Raw genomic sequence first — 23,044 nt, forward strand, 5'->3', positions numbered from 1 at the left:
TATATATAGGGCCGTCCGATGGCCGAGATGTCTCCGCGCCGACCGAAGCTCCATGGATGAGCGACACGTGGTGGCTTCCGGGTGGCCTGAGGATTCGGCGCGCCCCATCCCAGGACGGTCGCACCGCCCATATTAAATACGGGGGGCGCCGGCCAACCACCTTCGACACATGGCAGGCGGGGCCGTGGTTCAGCATTTATGCGCCCGCGCCGATTCGCGTTCCCGATGGGACGCCTGACAGCGCCCCGCGCTCCCACGATCGGCGTCGGATATCCGGTCGTCTGACACCGTATCGTCCGGCACCCGACGTCCTGACACCGACGTGATGTCTGACGACGACAAGACGCGACGTCTGACACCTGTCGCCGACGTGACATCTGACACCGACTAGACGTCCAAATCGCTTGACATTTATGAGACGCCTGACATCGGATCAACCCGCGGTACGGTCGGAATCTGGCATGCGATGAATCCACTCCTGTCCGCCCAGGGTTGCTGCCCAAATAAAAGCATCGGCCAGCTCACCGTCTGACTCAGGAGTGGAGGGGGGCAACTGTTGGGAAATACCCACTGACCGACCGACCGACCGATGGCCGGAGGGACCGACCGACCGACTGACGATCGGAGGGACCGACCGACTGACGATCGGAGGGACCGACCGACCGACTTACGGTCGAAGGAACCGACCGACCAACCGACGGTCGAGGGGACCGACCGACCGACCGACTGACGGTCGGAGCGACCGACTGACGGGCGCCATCATCGGCCAATTGACGGCCCATCACCGACTGAGGATATGTCGGGCATACCCTTCCCGACCGACTGAACCCGGAGGTCTGATGACCGACTCGCGTAAGACTCGCCGACCAACGGAGGAGTCCGACGCCACTCGGCTGGCCACCGACCTAGGGTCGGTTGACTCCTCTGATCGCCGTACAGCCGCCAGACCTTGTTAGTTCTGACAGCAACATGCGGCATGGCCATCTAGGGGCATTGTCCCACCGAGGGCATTGTCAACCCTGGTGATTTGACAGCCCCACGGCGACATGACACTTTCACGGCGACTCTGACAATCTACAGTGAGTTGACAATTTCTCACTTGTCTGCGCCATTAATGACGGCGCCATACCGTGCTCTACTATATAAATCGGGGAAGGCAACAGTGCAAGGGATCCGCTCCCCTCTACTTCTCGACTCCAAAACCACAGGCTCGCTCCTCTCTCCCTCTCTCCCTCGATCGAGCTCTCTGTCTTCATTTCACTGTTGCCGAGTTACCTCTCTGACTTGACCGTCGGAGGGTCTCCGTCGGAGCCGCCTCCGGTTAGTGTGGACTTCTCATTTTTGCAGGTACATGTTTCTCGGTGATCGGACGACGAGGCGATTGGCCGCAACAAGATTAATGATGTTTGTAACTTGTTTTATGGAATGGACACTGGAGATATTATCACGCGGACTGCTATGATTTATTGCCATCAATAGAATGGGATGTTTGTTGAGACATTAGAGATAATTTTTTTCTTTTCTTTTTTTATTGTAGATGTACTAAGACCTTTTTAGTTCTCTCTTTTTATTTTTATTTTTCTGACCTTTTCTTAGAAGCAGTTTACCAGGTTTCTGGTATGCTGCGGAGCCAAAGAAAGAAAAGACGGCAGAAGAGAAAAAAGCGTTGAACAGAAGAGCAACAGTGGAGGAGAAGGCGGAGGAGGAGAGCATTAATGTGAAAAGCCATGGTAGTGCTACAAGAGTTATCCTATATTTGATTAAGACCACGAAAAGATAGATGAATGAGGTTGAGAAGGTGAATAATTTTTATCTATTATTTAATTTAAAAAATTATAAAAAAATAAAAAATTATTTTATTTATTTTAACTATCAATTTATATCCTTCTAAATTAGAAGGATGTAAAGAAAGATAGATGGAGCATTGATTGATAATTTTTTGTATTAATAAGATTATCTATCATTATTTTTTTGATGAAATTATAATATTTTTTTTCTTTTCGACCTATATTATTTATATATATTTTTATATATACTATTAAATTTTATTATTAATTATTTTAATTTTAATATATAATTTTAATAATTATAATTAAATAATTAAAATTATTTTTTATTTTTTATTTTTTGATTAATTATTTATATAATATCATTTAATTATTTAAATTAAATTATAAATTAATTAATTATTTATATATTTAATATATATAATTAATTCATAAAATTATTTATTAATTTTAATTTATATAATTTTAATATAATTATAGATTATAATAATTATAAGTTTGTATATTATTTTTTTAGTATAAATAAATATTATAAATTGATAATAGTAATATTTTTATCAAAGAATGGTCCAGTAAAAATATCACATAACTATCATCCATCCTCCTTTTCATTCTTTGTATATCAAATAGAGGAAAAAATTATTTTCATCCATCCATCATTCTTTTATCGAATATATGAAAAGATAGATCTTCTCATCCACCCTCTCTCTCATTTATCTATCTTTTGCACCTAATAGAGGATTAAAATGAAGGATAATGGGATAGCTACACTTTGATTTATCGATATTTTATATTTATTGATATATTTATATATTTTTATTTTAAATATCTCTTATTTGTTTGTATATTTATGTACTTTTTATTTTATAAAATATTTATTTATATATTTATATATTTTTGTTTTATAAATTTTTTATTTTTCAATGTTTTTATGCTCCCTTATTTTATATAAATCATTAGAGAATTTTATAATTATTCAATTATTTAATTAATATCAAGTAATAATTGTACTAAAAAATCATTTAATATCAAGTTTTAAATTCTCTACATTCTTACTTCACTCTGCATTGCTGACGTAAGAAAAAAAAAAATATCCTAGCACTTGCCAAATATCAAACATTCACACGTACGGCTCAGGTCGGCCTACATGCTGTAGTTTTCCTCTCCTGGATTACTGGGGAAGAGCAAAGCCATGAAGTCTTTGGCTGCCGCCGGCTTGCCGGGAGGAGCGAACGCCTCCCCCTTCCGTCCCCAAATTCCCAAATCGCCTCCGTCTCTCGTTGCTCCTCTTCCTCCTTCCTTCTTCCGAATCCCCCACCTTGGTGGAGAGCGCCGCGGGGCTATTTCCCGGCGGCGGCTCTCCGCCTCCTCCTCCGACGGGCCCATCGCCTCCTCCTCCAATCCTCCGGTGGCGTCTGCCGCCACTGGGCCTTCGTCTCCGGGGCTCTATTCGGCCAAGGTGTTCGAACTGACGGCGGAGAACGTGAACTTGGTCCTGGATGACGTCCGCCCCTACCTCATCGCTGATGGAGGGAACGTGGACGTGGTCTCCGTCGAAGATGGAATCATCTCTCTCAAGCTCCAAGGTCTTGGCTTTCATGTCTTTCCTCTCCTTTAAATCTGATTTCTTCCTTCTAATTTGATCAGCTATTCTATAAATTAGGGCTTTTTACAAGCGAGTTCTCCTAATTTTATTTGGATTCACTAATAAAGTTTAATCTTTTAAGAAGAGATCAACTGAGAAAGTTGGGGACGGAGCTTCCGGGGTGTTTATTTTTGGTGGTTTAAGTATGGGTAGGTGATGTAATTCTGAGGGAAATGGATTTTCATCATCTTGCAAGATCTTTCGGTTCATTTGGATGGGTATGAGTTTCTGAATTGATCAAATTAATTGATTACTAAGTTTAAAACTTTATATATGAAAAAGCAATGCAGAGATTAGAAGAGACTGTCGCACGCTCACCATCTTGGACATAGAGTTGGCTGCTCAATTATTACTGATACCATTTCAACTGATAAGCTCAACAACATCTTATTCCCTCTGAAACTATTTGTTATGCTTGGCTTGAATCAGATGCAGTGGGTGCATAGCCTTTGGATGAGTGAGAGTAGAAATATAGAAAGAGGAGTTGTTGCATTGAGAGAGAAACTGTTTGGCATTACTAATTACTGTCGGATATAAGGTGGCATTTTTAAGTAGTGCAAACTTTTTAATGCAACAGTAAAATAGATATGATCAATTTTACTTATGTAAAACAGATATGATTATGAGTGTGCAAGTAATCTTATGTAACAGTAAAGTAGATAAGAATCATATGATCAATTTTCTTGCAGACTGAAGAGCCTGTGCCTTGCATTAACCTTTTGAGAATTCTGTACCATGCATTAACTGTTATCAACTTATATAGTCTTCATATGAAACCAGGTGAGGTTTGGATGTTATCAATGGAAATGTGAGGTTGGATAGAAATGTAAATTCTCAGGCTTCTGCTAATCAACATCTTAGGATAGGTAATGTTCTAGATCAATTACTCTTTAGATCACATGTGCAACTTCATAGGTTTACTTATAACATCTAGCACAAAATTCCTCAAAATGTGACTCTATATTCTATAGTGCTTATGCCCTTAAATGTCCATCTTAGCTCCATAAAAATCTAATTTCCAATGTTAATCATTAATGGGAAAAAATCATCACCATTATTAATTTCGGCTTCCATACTTGCATAAATTTATTATGAAAGCTACTTGAATGTACTTAAAAAATGTTAAAGATTAGAGATGAGATTTGAATAATCTTGTTTCTAATTGCATTTAACTGCTAATCATGCAACTATCAAACTATGCAAAATCAGTGCCATGTTTCTAAGTTGAAATGCAAGTAGGTCTAGTGGCCTTGTTGTGCATTTATCAGGCTTCTTGCTCTTGGATAGGCTTTTCACTTGGGGATTTGATAAGGTCATCACATGATTTGATTCATATACCAGTTAGCTTTTATATAGGAAAAGCAGAAACTAAATTGCACCTTGTGTGTATTGAGGATTGGTTCTATGCAACATGCATCTGTATTTTATCATTCATGTTAGGTTATATTGTTATTGCGCATCCAGATTTTTTTCATGCAAGAAATTTCTTTCAAGAAAAAAAATTTCTATGAAACATATCAAGTTATCACAAAGGATTTGACCATACAAGGTTGGGATTTTTAAGCAACCCATGATATCAGTAATTTGTGTATAGATAGTGGAAAAGGTTTTTTTATGATTGGTTGAGCCCACGATTTCTATGAGATGACTTATATTCCTTCTTCTTGTAGACTATATTGATATTGGTTCTGCTTTGATTTCAACAATCAAATTCTCTTCATTTTTTTAACTAAGTTTTTTTCCCCTGTTTGGTAATGCAGGAGCCTGTGGAAGCTGTCCTAGCTCGACAACAACCATGAAGATGGGGATTGAGCGGGTGTTGAAGGAGAAATTTGGGGAAGCAATTAAAGATATATGCCAGGTTTCTGATGACTTGCAAATTGAAACTACAGTTGAGGTGGGCATCCAAGCTAATATACTACTACTAATAGTTCCTTGCGGTAATGCTGATTGCAAACACTGTATAATTGCAGGCTGTAAATAACCATTTGGAGATACTAAGACCAGCTATAAAAAACTATGGTGGGAATGTGGAAGTGATTTCTGTGGAAGGTGGAGATTGTCATGTCAGGTATGTAGGCCCTGATTCTATTGGAACTGGGATCAAAGCAGCTATTAAGGAAAGATTTCCAGACATTGTTAACATAGTATTTAGCGACTAGTTCTCACTCAATGGAAGCTTGGAAAATTTTTAGAAAACCACAACGGTTCTTTGTAAGGTTGCTCCTTGTTGTTTTGACTTGATAAAGATGTAACAAAATCCTATAGATATGCCTGTACTGCCTACTAGCAAGCTGGCACATGCAATTTACGTATGATGAAATTAATGATAATCAAAATAAGGTGCTATTAGATTAGATTATTTAATACAGATATTTTTTTATGTTTTGATTGAAATGAATGTCCACACAGTAACAGAAAACAGTAAACTGAACTTTAAACAAATATATAAATTATTTCTTCCCCCCTTCTCTCCCACCCACTCTCAAGCAGGGCGTTAGAGGTCTGAGTCTTGAGTAGTGTTATCTCGCAAAATTTCGACCAGAGTTTAATTTCCTCCAAGGATTTCCTGGGTGCAAATCCTGTCTTCTAAAATGATAAGACAGCCTTGGAAAAAGGTCCAAAGCATGTCTTTTGTTAATTTTCATGGTTTGATCGCACTGGACTTCATGGGTACACTCTTTCCAACAGCAAACTGATTTTGGTGAAGAAATTGGTTTTGATTGCATTCTTCTGCCGTCATAATGGAATTCCTTAATGGCTGACAAATTCCAAAATTTTTGAATGCAATTCTTGGAACTAATACGATACACCAGGGGTATTGGATGATACAGCAATTTCCATCTGTTTATTAAAGCAACTTTTAGTGATCACAATAGGTTGCGATCCAAAATATTTTCAACTTTGAAAAGCTTGATAGAAGGATACCTGCTGTACATTGTCTTATTGATCCATTAGACTCTGGATGTGTTCAGCACCTTCCCCTACAGCCTCAGACCAACTCCTCCTGGCTTTTTAACCAAGGAATGATAGATCCCAGTAAATTGCTGCTCTTCATGTCAAGACTCTGGCTGCTGACCAGATAGACCTGTATAAATCCAACAAAACTGGGGCTTGGATAGAGTTAACAATTTCTCTTTTTCAATGTCATCAGGGACATTATGCTGTAGGTCATGGACTGAAACTGGAACTGTGGGTAATTTTTATTTCATGCTTGGATGGAGAAGGAAATTCTGCAAAGTCAAAAATGTGAGTTGTGGATTAAATTAAAAGAACAAGATGAAATTATTAATTTTCCATTATCATATTTATCCCCATGCGGTAAATCTAAATCAAAGTTTCTCTCTCTGTGACACACGTGCGCGTGCGCACACATGCAGAGACACCCACATGCGCGCTTGCATGCACATACTCTGCATTAATCTTCACTTTTGGCGGCATAGATCTTTTGCCATAATGTGGAATATGTTGCTTACATTTTCTCGAGTAGATTGGGGTGGGGGGAGACCCCCTCCCTCTCCTGACAAACACACAAATGTTTACAATTTATATGGGAAGGCTCTCATACCTTCTCTTTTTGATTTTAAATGCTTAGTGCAATATCATATACTTAATGAAATTAGGGTGGATCAGCTCTCCTTTTCCTTCAAAAATTAAGAAAAAAATGAAGAAGAAGAGACAGTTACAGGTTACAGATCCGAACAGGACAATAAACACAACCTACAGCAACCGTTTCGTACCAGACGAGTTTGCAAGCTCATCACAAGGCTGTCATGTTGCTTACATCTACAGACAAATTTGGTATGGTGTGAGACTTTGCTAGTCGTAATCAAATTGCAAGACCGAAAAAAGAAAAGCGTTTTCTAGACTGACCTCCTAAAGATTCAGGGAAGCAACTTCTTTTTGTGAGGAAAAACAGATCACGGAGAACAGCTTCAAGCTTTGGTCCATCTCTGAATCGGTATGGTTAACTCACAACGACAATTAGAGTGCATGATACTGTTGTTGTAGAGATATGGCATTTCTTAGCATTCAAAATGCAACTTTAATTTTGTCGAGTGCTGAACTTAAAGTGTTAATTTTTATATAGCACAACATTAAATTGCCTCGGCTCCAAACTCTGAGAACAACAAATGATAAGTAGCACTTCATTCGCACGATAATAGCTTGTCCATTGGGTTGATGCCCTGTACCTCAAGCAAAAGCAAGCAGAGGAAAATCTCTCATCCCAACTGGTTGATAATGGAGCTTCCAAATATTTGAAGGATACAAAGAGAACTTGCACTCTTCTTTACTTTAACGACAGTCCTCCGACGTCCAGCATATCCTACAGAGTCTGTGCATGCAACAAGAAGTTTGTTCTTCACTTCTAAATCTCTTGGACTACTTGGTCTCTGCTTCTAGTATCAGCCATCATTTTCTGCCACTGATAAATTAATCAGGAATGGGGTAAACAAATTAACAGTTGGTGGCCCAACCGATTAACCTCTGCAAGTACTGCAAAATTCCTTACTTCAGTCATTGCACAAATCAATTGCACGACCAATCTTCCCAAAACTTTCCTCTCCAGAGGTCAAACAACCTATAAATTCATAGATTTAGAAGCATCAGACAATGCCAACATGATGTTCGGCAGTCTTTCATTAAGAATTTGAGAAAAAGCAAATGGGAGGTGGGCATCCTTTTAGAAAAGTAGGCCTCACTCGATCAATAGGACCTCAGCAAGAAGGCATGCAAGACCAACAAAGCAAGCCAAAGGCAAAACCTTGCCATGTATCATCCAGGAACAACCATATAACTTCTGCCAGAGCAAATGAGACGTTGGCTTCCATGTTGTTGGGCACTTCAGCTTTCTACATTTCAGCACTTTAATTCAATGAATACCACAAGTGTTATGATCAGCAAAGAACAGGGAATTTAATATACTATGTTCAACTTTTCTGGCTTTTCACAAAATGTTCAGAAGATAAAAAAGGACATAACTTCAGAAAGGTGCAGCTCTCTCCAGGCTTCCCACCGGAGCTGTAACTTGGAAGGGAACCTTTAAGACCAAAGCGTTGCAACAGACCAATAGTGCAGTAAAAGGTTCCAAGCGGAGGAACCTTGTCAAATAGATGAATGAAGTAATAGAATAGAATTAATGCCAGAACAGTAGAGAAGAATTTCATACCGAGATGCTGGTATGGAGAAGGCCCATATCAGTAGCTCCATTTTAGCATATTAGAAGCTTCACCCTTGAATGGAATCCATCAAAAAGAGGACCTAAGATGAGACCTGATCCATATAAAAAGATGGAAGAGGGGCCAGGGGTCTTTATGGCCTTTCTTCCTCGGACTGCACAGGACCTTGAGGAGAGAGCAGTAGGACTTGAAATAGTGAAGGGAATTGAGTGGGTAAGGAGCAGGGGAGGCCAAAGCTCAGGCATCTCAGGACATTGAGAAAGGCTGCATGAGGTGGCCCAAATTCCTTGGCTTCATTCAGAAGTGCCACAAGATCCTTTATGGACATGGCAGAAGCCTTGAGTTGCTTGTTTCTCTATATTGGTTTTTAAGGTATGGTCATGACAAGATACAAGCCCCTCTCCCAAGCCAACATATATCACTCCCTAATCCTCACCCCACCCCTTCTTCAAAATCCCAGCAGACCCACAAAAGACCACCTGCCAGCCCCACCAGATATTACAGCAGCACCGCCCCCATCCTGTCCAAACTAGAGGCTTGCCCAAACCTATACCAGTTTAGCCAAATCCACGCCCATGTCATCACCTCCGGCCTGTTCCACAATGTCTTCGCTGCAAGCCGTTTGCTTAAATTCTCCACTGCCTCCCTGAGTCCCCCAGACCTCCAACTCACCAATCTCCTCTTCTCCCAAATCCACCACCCGGATGTCTTTTGTTACAACTTAGTCATAAAAGCCCTCTCCTTGAGTTCCTCTCCACTCAACTCACTCTCTTTATTTCGTAAACTGCTGCTCCAAGGCCTCTGTCCCAATGAGTATACCTTCTGCTTCCTGCTCGACTGTTGCTCCCATGGGATCGCTTTGTGGGAGGGCAGGCAGCTACATGCCCACCTTAACAAACATGGGCTAGCCACCGCCACCTTCTCTGGTACTTCACTCATCCACATGTATGGAGACTGTGGAGCCCTTCCGGATGCACTTCAAGCATTTGAACAAATGCAGTTGAGAAGCAATGCGTCATGGGGAGCGATGATTGATGCATGCGTCGAACATGGGAAGGTGTTTGATGGTTTGAAGTTGTTCCGGGAGATGCGGAGTTTGGGTGTTGAGCCTAGTAACGCCACGTTGGTCAGCATCGTGAGTGCCTGTGCGGAGCTAGGGGATTTGGTTAGCGGTCGAGCCGTGCATGGCCACATCGTGGTGAGTGGATTGGAGCTCAATGTCATTCTCGGGACGAGCCTTGTTGATATGTACTCCAAGAGTGCGGCGATTGAGATGGCCATGGAGGTGTTCTCGGTGATGCCGGTGAGGACTGTGGCTTCATGGAATTGCCTCATCCATGGGATGGCCATCAATGGCGATGGAGCTAGAGCCAAATGCTTGTTTGAAGAGATGCTGCTGGATGGAGATGTCCGCCCGAATGAAGTGACTTTTCTTGGCATTCTTAATGCATGCAGCCATGCAGGGCTCATAGAAGATGGCGTCGTGTATTTTTCGCTTATGAGCAAAGCCTATGGCATCAGGCCGAATATAAAGCATTATGGGTGCATGGTTGATCTTTATGGTCGAGCAGGGAGGGTGGAGGAGGCCATAGAAATTATAAGGACAATGTCCATGAAGCCCGATATCGGTATATGGGGGGCATTGCTTGGTGCATGCAGGACTCCTGGCTATAAAGAGTTGGGAGAACTATTGGCAGCACAAATTATGAAGATTGCACCTTATGATACATGTGGATATCTACTGCTCTCCGATGCATATGCATCGGATAGGCGTTGGGATGATGTAGTTGGCGTGAGGAAAGTGATGAGAGAGATGGTTATCAGGAAGATGCCGGGATTTAGCTCCATATGTAGTTGACAGAGCAAACTGTATGACTCAGTGGGTTCAGAGTCACTCTAATGAAGATCTGGTGATCTCTTGACTATTTATTGAACTTGTAGAGATATAGTTGAGGAATCCATGAACAACAAATTTCAAGTTCTGATTATTCTTGGCAAAATTTTATGCATCATTCAATAAGTTTGTAACGTTGCTCTGTTCAGGAAATACATTAAGATTAAGCCCAAATAAAGCTGAATTTATTCACGGAATTGAAACAGTCCTGTAATTTTGTAGTACTCTTTATATGGATCACTGTTTTTTTGAATATTCAGTTTCACTTCATATTTTATTCTTTGTGCCATCTGTCGCATAAAAGCCATTGTCTCATCTAAAAATCTCATCAGATCAAACTAGTGATAATATATCTTAACAATTACATCACTATATAATAATTTTTAGTAACACTCTTGATAAAATGCTACAATATTACGTATCTTTTATGATATTTTTTAAAATTATTATTAGAAGATATTTATAATAATATTTTTTGTTGAGTATTATTAAAATTTTGTCGTTATAGATTATTTTTGTTATGATGCGATAAGCATTAAAAAGAAGTACTCTTACATAATAGCTTTAGCGGAAATAAATTTGAAAATAGTGTGACACAACAAATCACTTAGATACTTATATTCGTAACAAAATCATAGCTATTCTCTCCTATAAATTAAAGAAATTACAACATGTTCAAAAATAATAAACAAATTTCACTTGTTATCATGTTATTAAACTTTGAGAATGTGCTTCAAACAATTATTGCATAAAGAATGTGTTTTCTCCATCACTCTTTTGATCAATAGCATCCAAACTTCCTCTATCATGAAAGAGTACGATCTCTGATTAGTGGCCTTTTTCTCCTGGTGTTCATAAAAATATTTTTGTTCTGAAACCACAATATCCATGGGGATGATAAGACAACATTCATTTTGCTTCTTCATCCAAACCGGGCAGCAGCCCATCTAAATTGAAGTCATATCTAATTTCTGCCATGTGCTGCATCAGTTTTCGTAATACCTCATAAACTAAAGAGAAATTTTTTGTATCCTGCCCGCTGTATATGGAAAATCCGGCATGGAGTGCACCGTTTCATCTTATTGGATCATGTTGTCACCGTTTTCTAATGCGCATTTAATGTCTACAGTTTTATTTTTTCATTTGAATTTTTGAATGATAAAAATACCTTTTATTCTTTATGATATTTTATAAAAAAATTAAGACATCCTATGCAGAAAGTCATAATTTCAATGCAGCATGTCATGATATCGACACAAAATATCATAATTTTTTTTAAAAAAAAATATTTTCATCATTTAAAAATTCAAACAAAAAAATAGAACTGTGAGCATTAAATGGCTATTGAATTCATATTGAAAAATGATGACTATGTGGTTCAATCGGATGAGGCGGTGCGCTTCACGTCAGATTTGTCAGATTTTTTACATCGCAAGCGGTGTACAAAAAATTTTTCTAAACTAAATCAGCTTAAGGATTGCTTTTGTCACCGGCAACAAAGCTGCATAACTTGTTCCTTATCCAACTCTAATTTAATAAAATATGGGCCCAACCCGGCTTGAACCGATTCGATCCAACCAAAAAATCTGAAACGTGTAAATCTCTTTTTTCTTCACTCTAAATATCTTTCTTAGTTCGTTGAACGTGCTCTCAAACTCATTCCTCTTTTTTTTTATCTCAACAACTACATCTCCTCTTATCTATTTTCACTTAATGATATTCAAACTATTATATTTTATTATTTATTTTGGTACAATCTTCTTTATAATGTCTTCGAGTACATCAATATATCTCTCAAAAACCATAATTCGTAAATTTAAAAATGAACAATCACTTGAATGAAATTAAAGATTTCTGAATAAAAAAAGTTTAAGTTGGATCTTTTGAGCTTTTCTAAAAAAATTTACTAATTTTATATTTAATTATTATCATATTTCAGCTATAAAACCGCAGATTTGATCCAATATGGTCTGTGTCTCATATTAGACTTGATCCCAACTTGACCCCAACCAGTTAATACGTCAGGTCTAGATACAAAATCATGACTTGAATATGCAATCAGGTTGGGTTAGGATGAAGCATGCCTTGGACATGACTCAACCGGTTGCAACCCTAATATTTGTTGTGGTCAATAATTAAATTTAAAAATATAAAATTTTGTGAATCCAATTGATATCATGCTTAGACAAAAAATATACAATACTAATTATCTTTTTAAAACTATCTCATAAAATAGTCAATCCAATATTTCTTATTTTTGTCAAACATGTAAAATATGATTGTACAATCCATTTTGTTAGAAAAAAAAAAAAAGATGGCACAATCCATGAAAGGGCCACGGAGCTCACGACTATTTTGAAGGACACTTAACAATTTGTAACATTGCATTGAAGAGAAAATTTACTTTGCGCTTTTATTGTGATATGGTAGAAACTATACATTGAAGAGCAACAAGGATTGGCACCCTGATGCAAATATTCTACCCTTCTCTTGGAGCATTCAGTTTAGTTTCACAACCCTTCTTCATTGTGATATCTCAGTGCAATAGAACAATTTTATCAGCCAACTGCCTTGGTAGAGAAAACCTAGCTAGATATCGAATCCAATGCACCGTACGTAGAGTTACCTATATAATGGAGCAAATGCAATTTCCAAAGTATTTTGTGTTCTGCGCATGGTCTTATAGTAAAAAATAAAATATTCATTGCATAACATTGCTAGCATAATGCAGAACTTTGAACAGGAATTATTCATGCTAGTTTAGCTTCACCATCCATCAAAAATTTTAGCATCATTATAGGTCCAAGTGCAATGCATGCCAGACTCCTTAGTCATATTCTAGAGTTATGCAGGTTGTACTTGGATCTCAAGTTTCCACTACAAAAAAATATGTAATTATCGACTTTTTTTTGCCGACGCTTTTGGAAAGCGTCGGCAGGTTGCGCAGACCTGCCGACGCTTTTAAAAAGCGTCGTTTGCTAACGACGCTTAAAAACATCGTAAAATTTGAGCGTGTCAACGCCGACGCTTTTAGCAAAAGCGTCGTTAAATAAAGAAAATACCGACGCTTTTTAACGACGCTAAAAAGCGTCGGTAGGTTCGTTTAATACCCTCCTCCTCCCATGCCCTAATCTATCTACCGCCGCCCCTTTAATTTCCACCCGTTCCTCCGCCGACCCCGGCCCATCTCCGCCGCCGGCATCGCACCCGCCGTCCACGCGCACCCGCCGTCCACGCCTCACCTCCGTCCGCCGCTCCCCTCTGCTGTCGCGTCCGTCGACGCCGCGCCCGCGCGGTCCAAGCCATACGTCGTTCGCCACCCGACTTTGTTGAGCGGAGGGGTTTCTTTGTTTCCGGTTGGTTGGAGGGTGACTTTTCGAATGTCATAAATTGGATTAAGACGTACCAAAACAAACGATATTTTCACATGAACAACACTCCCACCCTGCCTCTGTTGTCTGATATTGTTCAATGCTGTTCGATATTGGATGCCTTTAAAGTCTCTCATATTCTACTTGAAGCTAACCAGCCGGTGGACCGTCTTGCAATTCTTCACTGTCCTCGGGAGTTTGGCTCAACGTCCCTGCTTCCGCAGTCTATCCATCATGTTGTTCTCACTGATTTTGCTGGCACTCCATTTCTTAGGCACTTGTTTATTGTCAGCAATTTTTTTTTGTTTCCTTGGGTTTTGCCCCTCTCTTGTACCAAAAAAAAAAAAAAAAAATACAACTAGTTTGCTGATCGTTATAAGACATTTTATTTGATCAACACTGTTGTCGGGTCGGGTAATCTTTTGATGCTTCATATGCTTGACATTTTATTTTATTGATGACTAAGAGCAGAAGATATATAAAGGTGCTTGTTTTGACTATATAATCCATTTGATACACAATCTAAAATAAATTATTTTCCAAGAAGGTATGAATAATTCAATGGCATATTATGCAAACTAGAATCACAATTAGAATTGCCATTACTTGCTATGGCTTAATCTTCCTTATTTATATGTAATGGCTTTACCTTCTAGTAAAAATATATGTATAGTTCCATGAGGAAATGTTTTAGTAATAATCATCATTGTAGGAGCAGTTACTAGATCAAAGCAAAATTGATCAATGATGCATCATATAAAAAATGAAGTTCATTATTTTGTTTAAGGGTCATAATAGGAGTATTTCATTTTAGATTGCAATTTCAAGCTATTGTTATATAACAAAAATTTCATATGGGCTATTTTTATTCTTCATACAGGTAGCATTAAATATTTGTTAAAATTTTTTTGATATATTTTCAGTTGTCACTCAAATTTAGTTTAATTACCAGCTATCATTTATGCAGAGTTATGGACATGAGTGTGATGATTATTATTTCTCTTTTTTTTTCAAATATTTGAGATTACATAATTTGGTGGTTTTTAATGCAACATTTAATGAAAGATTCTTTTTTGATTTCAAAACCAAATAGTGAAACTGTAAGATGGAAACTATTTTGCCTGAATTTGACATCCAATGGTGTTCTAACAAATCAAATATCAAAATTTATGCTAGATTGTGCTTTTTTTTACAATTGGATAATTAAGGTTCACCCGAAAATATATGTACAATTAATTAAGGTTGTGCTACATGGTTGATGAATGGATAATTTCATAGTTTCATGAATCCTAATTGATTGCTTATCTGACATATGGTGCTCGTTATGTGGCTGGACCCTGATATCGTGTGGCCTACGTTATCCTTATCTTCGTGACTGATGAAGACTAAGTATCTGGATTAAGTTGGGCCAAATTTCTTTCTCCATTACTCTCCAAGTTAATATCAGGTATTAAATCAAGTTAATTATGAATTAATTTTAAAAAAAATTGCATTGCATAGAAACATAGACCCGTCTTTTGATTAATGTACATATTCTATTGTATCCATACATTTATTTATTTTTGTACGGATAAAAGAATTATGTACATTGATCAATTGATTGTCCAGTATGGACAGTTTGAAAAATGTGAGTAATTCTATAGGTCATTACCATAATCAAATGGTATGCTGAGGGTTCGGAAAAAAATTTGGATGGTATTTTTCTTTTGTTCTTCCTATACGGAAGAACTAAGGGGAAATGCTGCCGAAATTTTTTTTGGCTCTTGTTGCATATCATTTGATTTCTGTAATTGACCTATAGAATTAATGCATTTTCTGAATGGGATAGGACCTTCTTTACCTATTAGTTGATGATAGCAAGCATTTACTATGTAAACTTTATCTAGCTGTTATTTTTTTAAATTTTATGAAATGACTGATATTTTTTACTCATTGCATTAATATAGATTGTATAATTTTTTTTATTTTTAGATAAATTGCAAGTTCGATCATTTTTATCTTACAATGGACAAAAATTGGATAAATAAACCAAGGAATAGTAAAGAATATTTAGATGGAGTTCATGACTTCATTAAATTTGGTATGAAGAAAAGTAGTTTGAATGGAAAGATTTTATGTCCATGTCAGAAATGTGTAAATAGTTCTTCTTTAGATCCACAAAATGTTGAAGAACATTTGGTATGGAATGGTTTTTTAAGAGGTTATACCGACTGGATTTTTCATGGAGAATCTATGTTGCCATCATCATGTAACCAACCCCTGACTCATTTTGGATCCACTAGCCTAGAAGACAATTCTGCAAGAGATGATGATATAAGGGGTTTGATCACAGATGCTTTTGGATTTGATGTTCAAAATTTAGGAGAATCCAGTAGTATACAAGAAACAGTTGGGATGTTTGATGGATGTACGCATACGGAACGTATGCATGTTGAGGAGCCCATACATACATCTAATGATGAGACAGCTCGTTATCACACCTTAATGAAAGATGCAGACGAAGAATTATATCCGGGTTGTACAAAATTTTCTAAGATTTCTTTTCTTGTACATTTATTTCATATAAAATATTTGAATGGATGGTCTGGAAAGAGTTTTACCATGCTGCTCAAGTTATTAAAGGATGCATTTCCAGAAAGCACTCGTTTACCACCATCGTATTATGAAGCCAAGAAAGTAGTAAAGGAATTGGATCTTGGATACGAAAAGATTCATAGTTGTCCGAAAGATTGTATATTATATCGGGGTGAAAATGCTAATCAAGAGTCATGCAATGTATGTGGATCTTCAAGATGGATAACACAAAAAGAAGATCGAGACGATGTACTGAATGAATTGGATGCAACACGGAGTAAAAAAAAACCGGTCAAGGTATTGCGTTACTTTTCTTATACCTAGATTGAAAAGGATTTATGCATCATCAAAAACAGCTTCATCAATGAGATGGCATCATGAAGGACGTACAAAGGATGGAATGTTGAGACATCCAGCAGATAGTCTTCAATGGAAAGCATTTGATGATAGGCATCCTGATTTTGCCTCTGATGTTCGCAGTGTTAGGTTTGACTTAGCTTCTGATGGCTTCAATCCATTTCGGACCCTGAGTTCTACCTACAGCACTTGGTCAGTCATTTTGATACCTTACAATTTGCCACCGTGGATGTGCATGAAACAATCATCACTTATCTTGTCAATGGTTATTCCAGGAGATAAGGGTCCAGGCAATGATATTGATATTTTTCTACAGCCTTTGATAGAGGAATTGAAACAGTTGTGGGAGGGTGTTGATGTATTTGATGCTTCCAACGGCCAAACATTTAAACTACAGGCAGCTTTGTTATGGACTATTAATGATTTTCCAGCATATACCAATTTATCTGGCTGGAGTACAAAGGGACGGGTCGCATGTCCTTGTTGTGGAGATTCAACACATTCAATTTGGTTAAAATATGGAGGTAAATTTTGTTACATGGGACATCGTCTATGGTTGGAAGCAAATCATCCATTTCGATTTCAGAAAGATTTGTTTGATGGTACTATAGAGTTGGGATGTGCCCCTATTCCACCTTCTGAAACTGATGTTCATAGACAAATGGATGGCATCAATTACAGCTATGGTAAGCACTCAAAGTCCTCTAAAAAAAGAAGAAGAGATGATGTTGAAAGCTCAGTGCACGAAGGGTTACCAGAGGAAGTCAGTATCAGTACTATAGATGCAGAGGTGTTTCAAGATCCAGACAATTATTTCGAGGATGAAAATGAGGAAGACACACAGATAGCATCTACACAACAGCCAAGTAAACATTTATGAAAAAAATGAAGTATCTTTTTTGACTTACCTTATTGGAAACATAATCTTATTCGGCACAATCTTGATGTCATGCATATAGAGAAGAATGTTTGCGATAATTTACTTGGAACATTTTTAAACCTTGATGGAAAGAGCAAAGATAACATGAAGGCACGTCTTGATTTAAAAGAAATGGGTATCCGACAGGAACTTCATCCTAAAATGCTTGCTAATGATAGAATTTATGTGCCTCCTGCATGTTACGCAATATCTGCTCGAGAAAAAGATAATTTTTTGGGAGTTTTGAAAAGTATCAAAGTACCCGATGGATATGCATCAAATATTTCACGATGTGTGCATCTAAAGGATCGAAAACTTTCAAATCTTAAAAGTCATGATGGTCACATATTGATGCAAGATATTTTTTCAATAGCTTTAAGATCGTCATTGCCGAAACAAGTTGTTACAATTGTACTTCGATTATCGTCATTCTTTAAGGCATTATGTTCCAAAGTTATTGATCCTCGGAAACTTGATCAGTTAGAATCCGATATTGCAATTACACTTTGCCAGATGAAAAAGATTTTTCCTCCTGGATTTTTCACTATTATGGTACATCTGCTCATTCACCTAGCTTCAGAAGTTAAAGTTGGTGGACCGGTACATTATAGATGGATGTATCCTATTGAGAGGTATTATTGCAAACCTTAAATCTTTTGATAATTTTATTAGAAACAACAGCATACTGATATTTTAATAAATATTTAATTCTTGAAGGTATCTTGTGCGTCTTAAAGATTATGTGCGAAATAGAGCCTATCCCGAAGGCTCGATTGCTGAAGCATATATTGCGGATGAATATTTGACATTTTGTTCAAGATATCTTCAAGGTGTAGAGATTATTTTTAGTCGACCTCAACGACATAATGACTTTGTGGAGAATGCAGAACTGTATAAGTTCTTAACTGCTGGAAAATTCTTGGGAAGAGCTCAAAGTATTGTACTTGATCAAAAATTCTTAGCACAAGCACATCGTTATGTGTTATTTCATAGTGACATAATATCTGACCATCGCAGGTTAGTATATTTAAAGAATGACATCAAAATTTAAATTTTATATTAGATATAATGTTCTAAATGATATATTTATATTTTATGCAGTGAATTTTTAATTTATCAGAGACGAGCCAATCATAACATTTATCTTAATGCAAGGATTGAACAGCGATGGTTGGTCGAGTTATTCCCTATGTGGCTTTCAAATCAGGTGTGATTTATATTTAATTATGGGATATATTAATTTTTGATACATATTTAATATCAGATAACTCAACAGCACTTCGTCATATCATTTTTTTTTAGGTATCAAAAATGATGGAGACAAATAATTCAGATGAACTAATAGCTCTTGCTCGAGGACCTAACAAGATTGTGAATAGATATAATGGTTTCATAATTAATGGCTTTAAATTTCATACTAGAGAACGGGAGAAATTTAGAAAAATACAGAATAGCGGTGTTATGGTGGAAGCGGATGGAAAATCCTATTATGGTGCACTTAAAGATATCTATGAGTTGGATTATTATGGAAAATTTAAAGTAGTACTGTTTAGATGTGATTGGATAGACATAAACTCACCAAGGGGTTTGAAACAGATGCAAATGGATTTACACTTGTAAATTTTTCAAGGTTGATACACACTGGTGTGTTATTGAAGGATGACCCATTCATTTTTTCATCTCAAGCTCGTCAAGTATTTTATGTACAAGACGCAAAAGATAAAGATTGGTTTACTGTCATCAAAACAAAACCTAGAGACTTATATGATATGGAAAACCAAGTGGAGGATGATGACGATGACACTTATACACAATGTATGCCCTACAATTTTGTGCCAGCTGATGATTTAAATGCTACGACGACGTTGGTTAGAACAGAATTCGAAGAAAACACTACTGCTTGATTGTTACTGGTAATAATTATTTATGATGTATATATTTTGCATTAATTATTGTGTTATTTTACTCCATATATTAACTGATTCTATCTTTTATTTATATAAATGCTAGGTGACATCATGCGTCGCAGGGGACGATATGCTGGTGTGCAGTTCCAGTTTTCACAGACAGAGGCCGGCACGTCTTCTTCAACACAGCAGTCTGAGGCCAGTTCAGCTGTACAGCATTCTGAGCCCTGTCCTTCATCATCAGCACAGCACGATCTTCCTGTTCATCAGCCAGATGATGAGATACACGTGCAGGGTATATATTATCTTTCATGTAATTTTTTTTTTATTTCATTTTATGTATATTTATGATATAGTTACTTTTATGTATTTTTTGCAGACGGATCCGGAAGAGTACGCCCCAGACGTGGATCCACAGTAGTACGAGATGTGTGGTAGATGCGTGAGGGCGAGAGGATTGTTGTGGAGTGCAATCAGCTAGGTCAGCCAATTAAGAAAGCTGCCTGCTTATTGACTTCATTTTTGGGGACTGTTGCTTAGAGGCCTCAGCTATGTCCGTTGGGCTATGCAAAATGGAATGACATGCTTCTAACGTACAAAGTTGAGCTCCTCCGAGTTATAGAGGTAATGAATTAATGTTCATACTGTATATTAATTATTAATCATTTATATAATTTATTTCATTTAATTTTTTTTTTTATAGAGCAAGTTTGTTCTCCCTCCATCCACTCATGATTTTGTAATGAAGTCTCTCAACCACAAATGGAAAGAATATAGAGCACAATTGAAGAAGGACTATATGAGACAGGGTATGACAGAGGAGGAGGTTGCTAGGAATTGTCCTCCTGATGTACCCCCTCATCAGTGGATGGAGTTGGTTCATTATTGGTTCTCCGAGAGGGCATAGGTATATTATCTGCTTATTATCTTTTTTTTCTAAATATTTTATAAAAATATTGATTTTTATTATATATTATATATATAACAAGTTCTTTACTTTATTTTACAGACTTATTCTGCTATTGGTAGAGCTGCACGAGCAGCTCAGTCTGTTCCTCATACATCGGGGTCGAAGAGTTATGCACGACTCCGACAGGAGTTTGTATATTCCTTAAACTTTCATAATTAACTTTTAATTTTTATGTTGAAATATTTATATAACTAATATCATTATGTATCGTGGACCATGTCTGTATCATGATACTCATATATTTTTTTAAATTATTATAATTGTTTGCTTAAAATTGAAATTATTTGTGTAGGTGGATGAGCATGGGAGGGAACCCGGACAAGTAGAGTTTTACCGGATGACTCATACTCATCAGGATGGTACTTTTATTCGAGATGAGTCAAGAGATTTATATGTACGACATTATTAATATTCTATTTTTTGCAATGATTTAAATTTAATTTTGTTAGCTATTAATGTATAACTCTTGTTTTCAAAAAAAATACAGGAGAGGGCTACATCTCTCATTGCGGAGCGTGACGACGAGTCCGCAGCATTTACGCAGCAGAGCCGTATCGAGGCCGAGGTGTTCACAGAGTTGATGGGACCAGAGCGCTACGACCGAGTGAGGGGTTATGGAGTAGGAGTCATCCCCACTCAGTTATCTGAGGTTAGTAGATATACGCAGCATGCTGCAGCAGATGCTTAGGATTCACGCGTTCGCAGACTCGAGGCGGAGATACAGGAGATTAGACAGAGTCGTGCCGCTGAGATGGAGGAGATGCGACAGAGCCGTGCCGAGATGCAGGCCATGAGGGGACAGATTGATCGCCTTACATCTTTATTAGAGATGTATGGTCCATCTCAGGTAAACACATAATATTAAATATATATTTTTATATTAATTTAATGATTTATATATTTTTATTTATAGATATGCAAATCATGCTTTTGATATGTTTCTTATAGGCTCCTGGCACATCAGGCACCCGTCGAGACAGCGGCACGTCACGTGGAGACAACGACGACCATCCGCCTGCAGATTGATATTATTTTATTTTTATTGTATTCTTATATTTATTTATATTACTCTTGATTGTAATGGACGATTAGTACTTTATTTTTATTTATATAAAATAATGTCTTTTGGTTTGGTTAAATTTTCTATTTAAGTTTGCTTTTGGTGTGAATGGTGGTGATTGTACAGGTTTATATTCGAATAATTGATATAATTTTGTACAGGAATGTATGTATTCTTTTTTTCTTGTAGATAAAATCTGTATTTTTTTTTCTCTTAAAACCTTTAACGACGCTTATAAGCGTCATTAAAATTATTTTAACGACGCTTATAAGCATCGTTAAAGGCAAAAAAGCCGACGCTTCGAAAAGCGTCTTGGTAGAGTGGAGGACGCGGAGTCATTAACGACGCTAAAAAGTGCCGTTAAAATTGAATTTTGCGACGCTTTAATGCGTTGTTAGAAATATATTTAACGACGCTTATAAGCGTCGTTAAAACAAATTTAACGACGTTTATAAGCACCGTTATAATTAAATTTTACGATGCTTTAAAGCGTCGTTAAAAAATAACGATGCTTTTAAAAAGCGTCGGTACTTTTCATCTCCACTCTTACATAGGCGACACTTTGCCGACGCTTTTTGAAGCATCGTAAAGCTAAATAGCGACGCTTATTAGCATCGTAAAATAACATTAATAGCGTCGTTAATGACCATTTTCACTGTAGTGTTCACATGTTATTACTCTCAGCCTCCATCAAGGCACCAACAAAAATCTCTTAGAAATCTCCGGTGGTTCTCTTTGAAACGAAATTTTCACTCTGCATTAGAGTGCCTCCAAGCACACGTATGCATAGAAATTCCAAAGCTGCAGTGACACCAGAAGAAGTTTTTCAAAAATCTCAAAATAATGACTGCTGCTGTCATTGCTAACATGGCTGTATCTAGTGATTGCATCTGGAGGGGAGAAGGAACTTACTTTGAATTTTTATGATATAATTCCACTGATATTTGATTTATAAAATTCTAATAATTAAGTAATTTTGTCACTGACGTTCTCAATGGAAATACCTTAACACCTGGTCTTTTGTATAATTCCAATATTTTTAAAAAAATTACCTTTCCTCACTTGAGTAGCATTTTATTTTCAGTCCACTGCATATAATTATATCTAGTTTATATACACAACTATACATGTTTTCTATATGTGAAGCATTATTTCTGAAATATACAGAAAAAATTGCTAACAATTGCTAGTACAGTTGGTCAGCATCTCTCACCTCCAGGGGGCAACCTTGCAGGTCCAAGAAACACCCAGAATACACACGCGCACACACGCACACGCGCACGCACGCACACGCGCACACGAAAAAGAAAAATAAAAAAAAAAGAAAGAAAAGAAAAAGAAAGAAAGAAAGAAAGAAAGAAAGAAAGAAACATACAGGAA

The 23,044-nt window shown here is 37.4% G+C and overlaps 2 protein-coding genes and 1 long non-coding RNA gene across 3 annotated transcripts; all 3 read left to right on the forward strand.

The window, feature by feature from the left end:
* The first annotated feature begins 2,913 nt into the window (after window positions 1-2,913).
* Window positions 2,914-5,799, forward strand: LOC105057313 (nifU-like protein 1, chloroplastic). The gene is made up of 3 exons (XM_010939895.3): window positions 2,914-3,373; window positions 5,193-5,329; window positions 5,406-5,799. The coding sequence occupies exons 1-3, from the start codon at window positions 2,980-2,982 to the stop codon at window positions 5,592-5,594; spliced, it is 720 nt and encodes a 239-aa protein (XP_010938197.1). The 5' UTR covers window positions 2,914-2,979; the 3' UTR covers window positions 5,595-5,799.
* A 3,081-nt stretch (window positions 5,800-8,880) lies between these two features.
* On the forward strand, window positions 8,881-10,470 carry LOC105057384 (pentatricopeptide repeat-containing protein At5g43790). The gene has a single exon (XM_010939983.2). It carries the CDS (start codon window positions 8,881-8,883, stop codon window positions 10,468-10,470), a length of 1,590 nt encoding a protein of 529 aa, XP_010938285.2.
* An 8,882-nt stretch (window positions 10,471-19,352) lies between these two features.
* Window positions 19,353-20,532, forward strand: LOC140853779 (uncharacterized). Its single transcript, XR_012136865.1, has 3 exons — window positions 19,353-19,929; window positions 20,014-20,258; window positions 20,338-20,532. It is a non-coding gene; the product is annotated as an uncharacterized lncRNA (long non-coding RNA).
* Window positions 20,533-23,044: the final 2,512 nt, after the last annotated feature.

The sequence above is a fragment of the Elaeis guineensis genome, chromosome 14 (genome assembly GCF_000442705.2).
Source record: "Elaeis guineensis isolate ETL-2024a chromosome 14, EG11, whole genome shotgun sequence".
Lineage (NCBI taxonomy): Eukaryota > Viridiplantae > Streptophyta > Magnoliopsida > Arecales > Arecaceae > Elaeis > Elaeis guineensis.

What these genes read in the sequence shown, in the direction of transcription:
- LOC105057313 (XM_010939895.3), top strand. Translation starts at nt 2,980, where the DNA reads ATGAAGTCTTTGGCTGCCGCCGGCTTGCCGGGAGGAGCGAACGCCTCC. An exon ending in CATCTCTCTCAAGCTCCAAG is followed by an intron (nt 3,374 to 5,192) that starts GTCTTGGCTTTC and finishes TTGGTAATGCAG; the next exon opens with GAGCCTGTGGAAGCTGTCCT. An exon ending in AAATTGAAACTACAGTTGAG is followed by an intron (nt 5,330 to 5,405) that starts GTGGGCATCCAA and finishes GTATAATTGCAG; the next exon opens with GCTGTAAATAACCATTTGGA.
- LOC105057384 (XM_010939983.2), top strand. Translation starts at nt 8,881, where the DNA reads ATGAGGTGGCCCAAATTCCTTGGCTTCATTCAGAAGTGCCACAAGATC.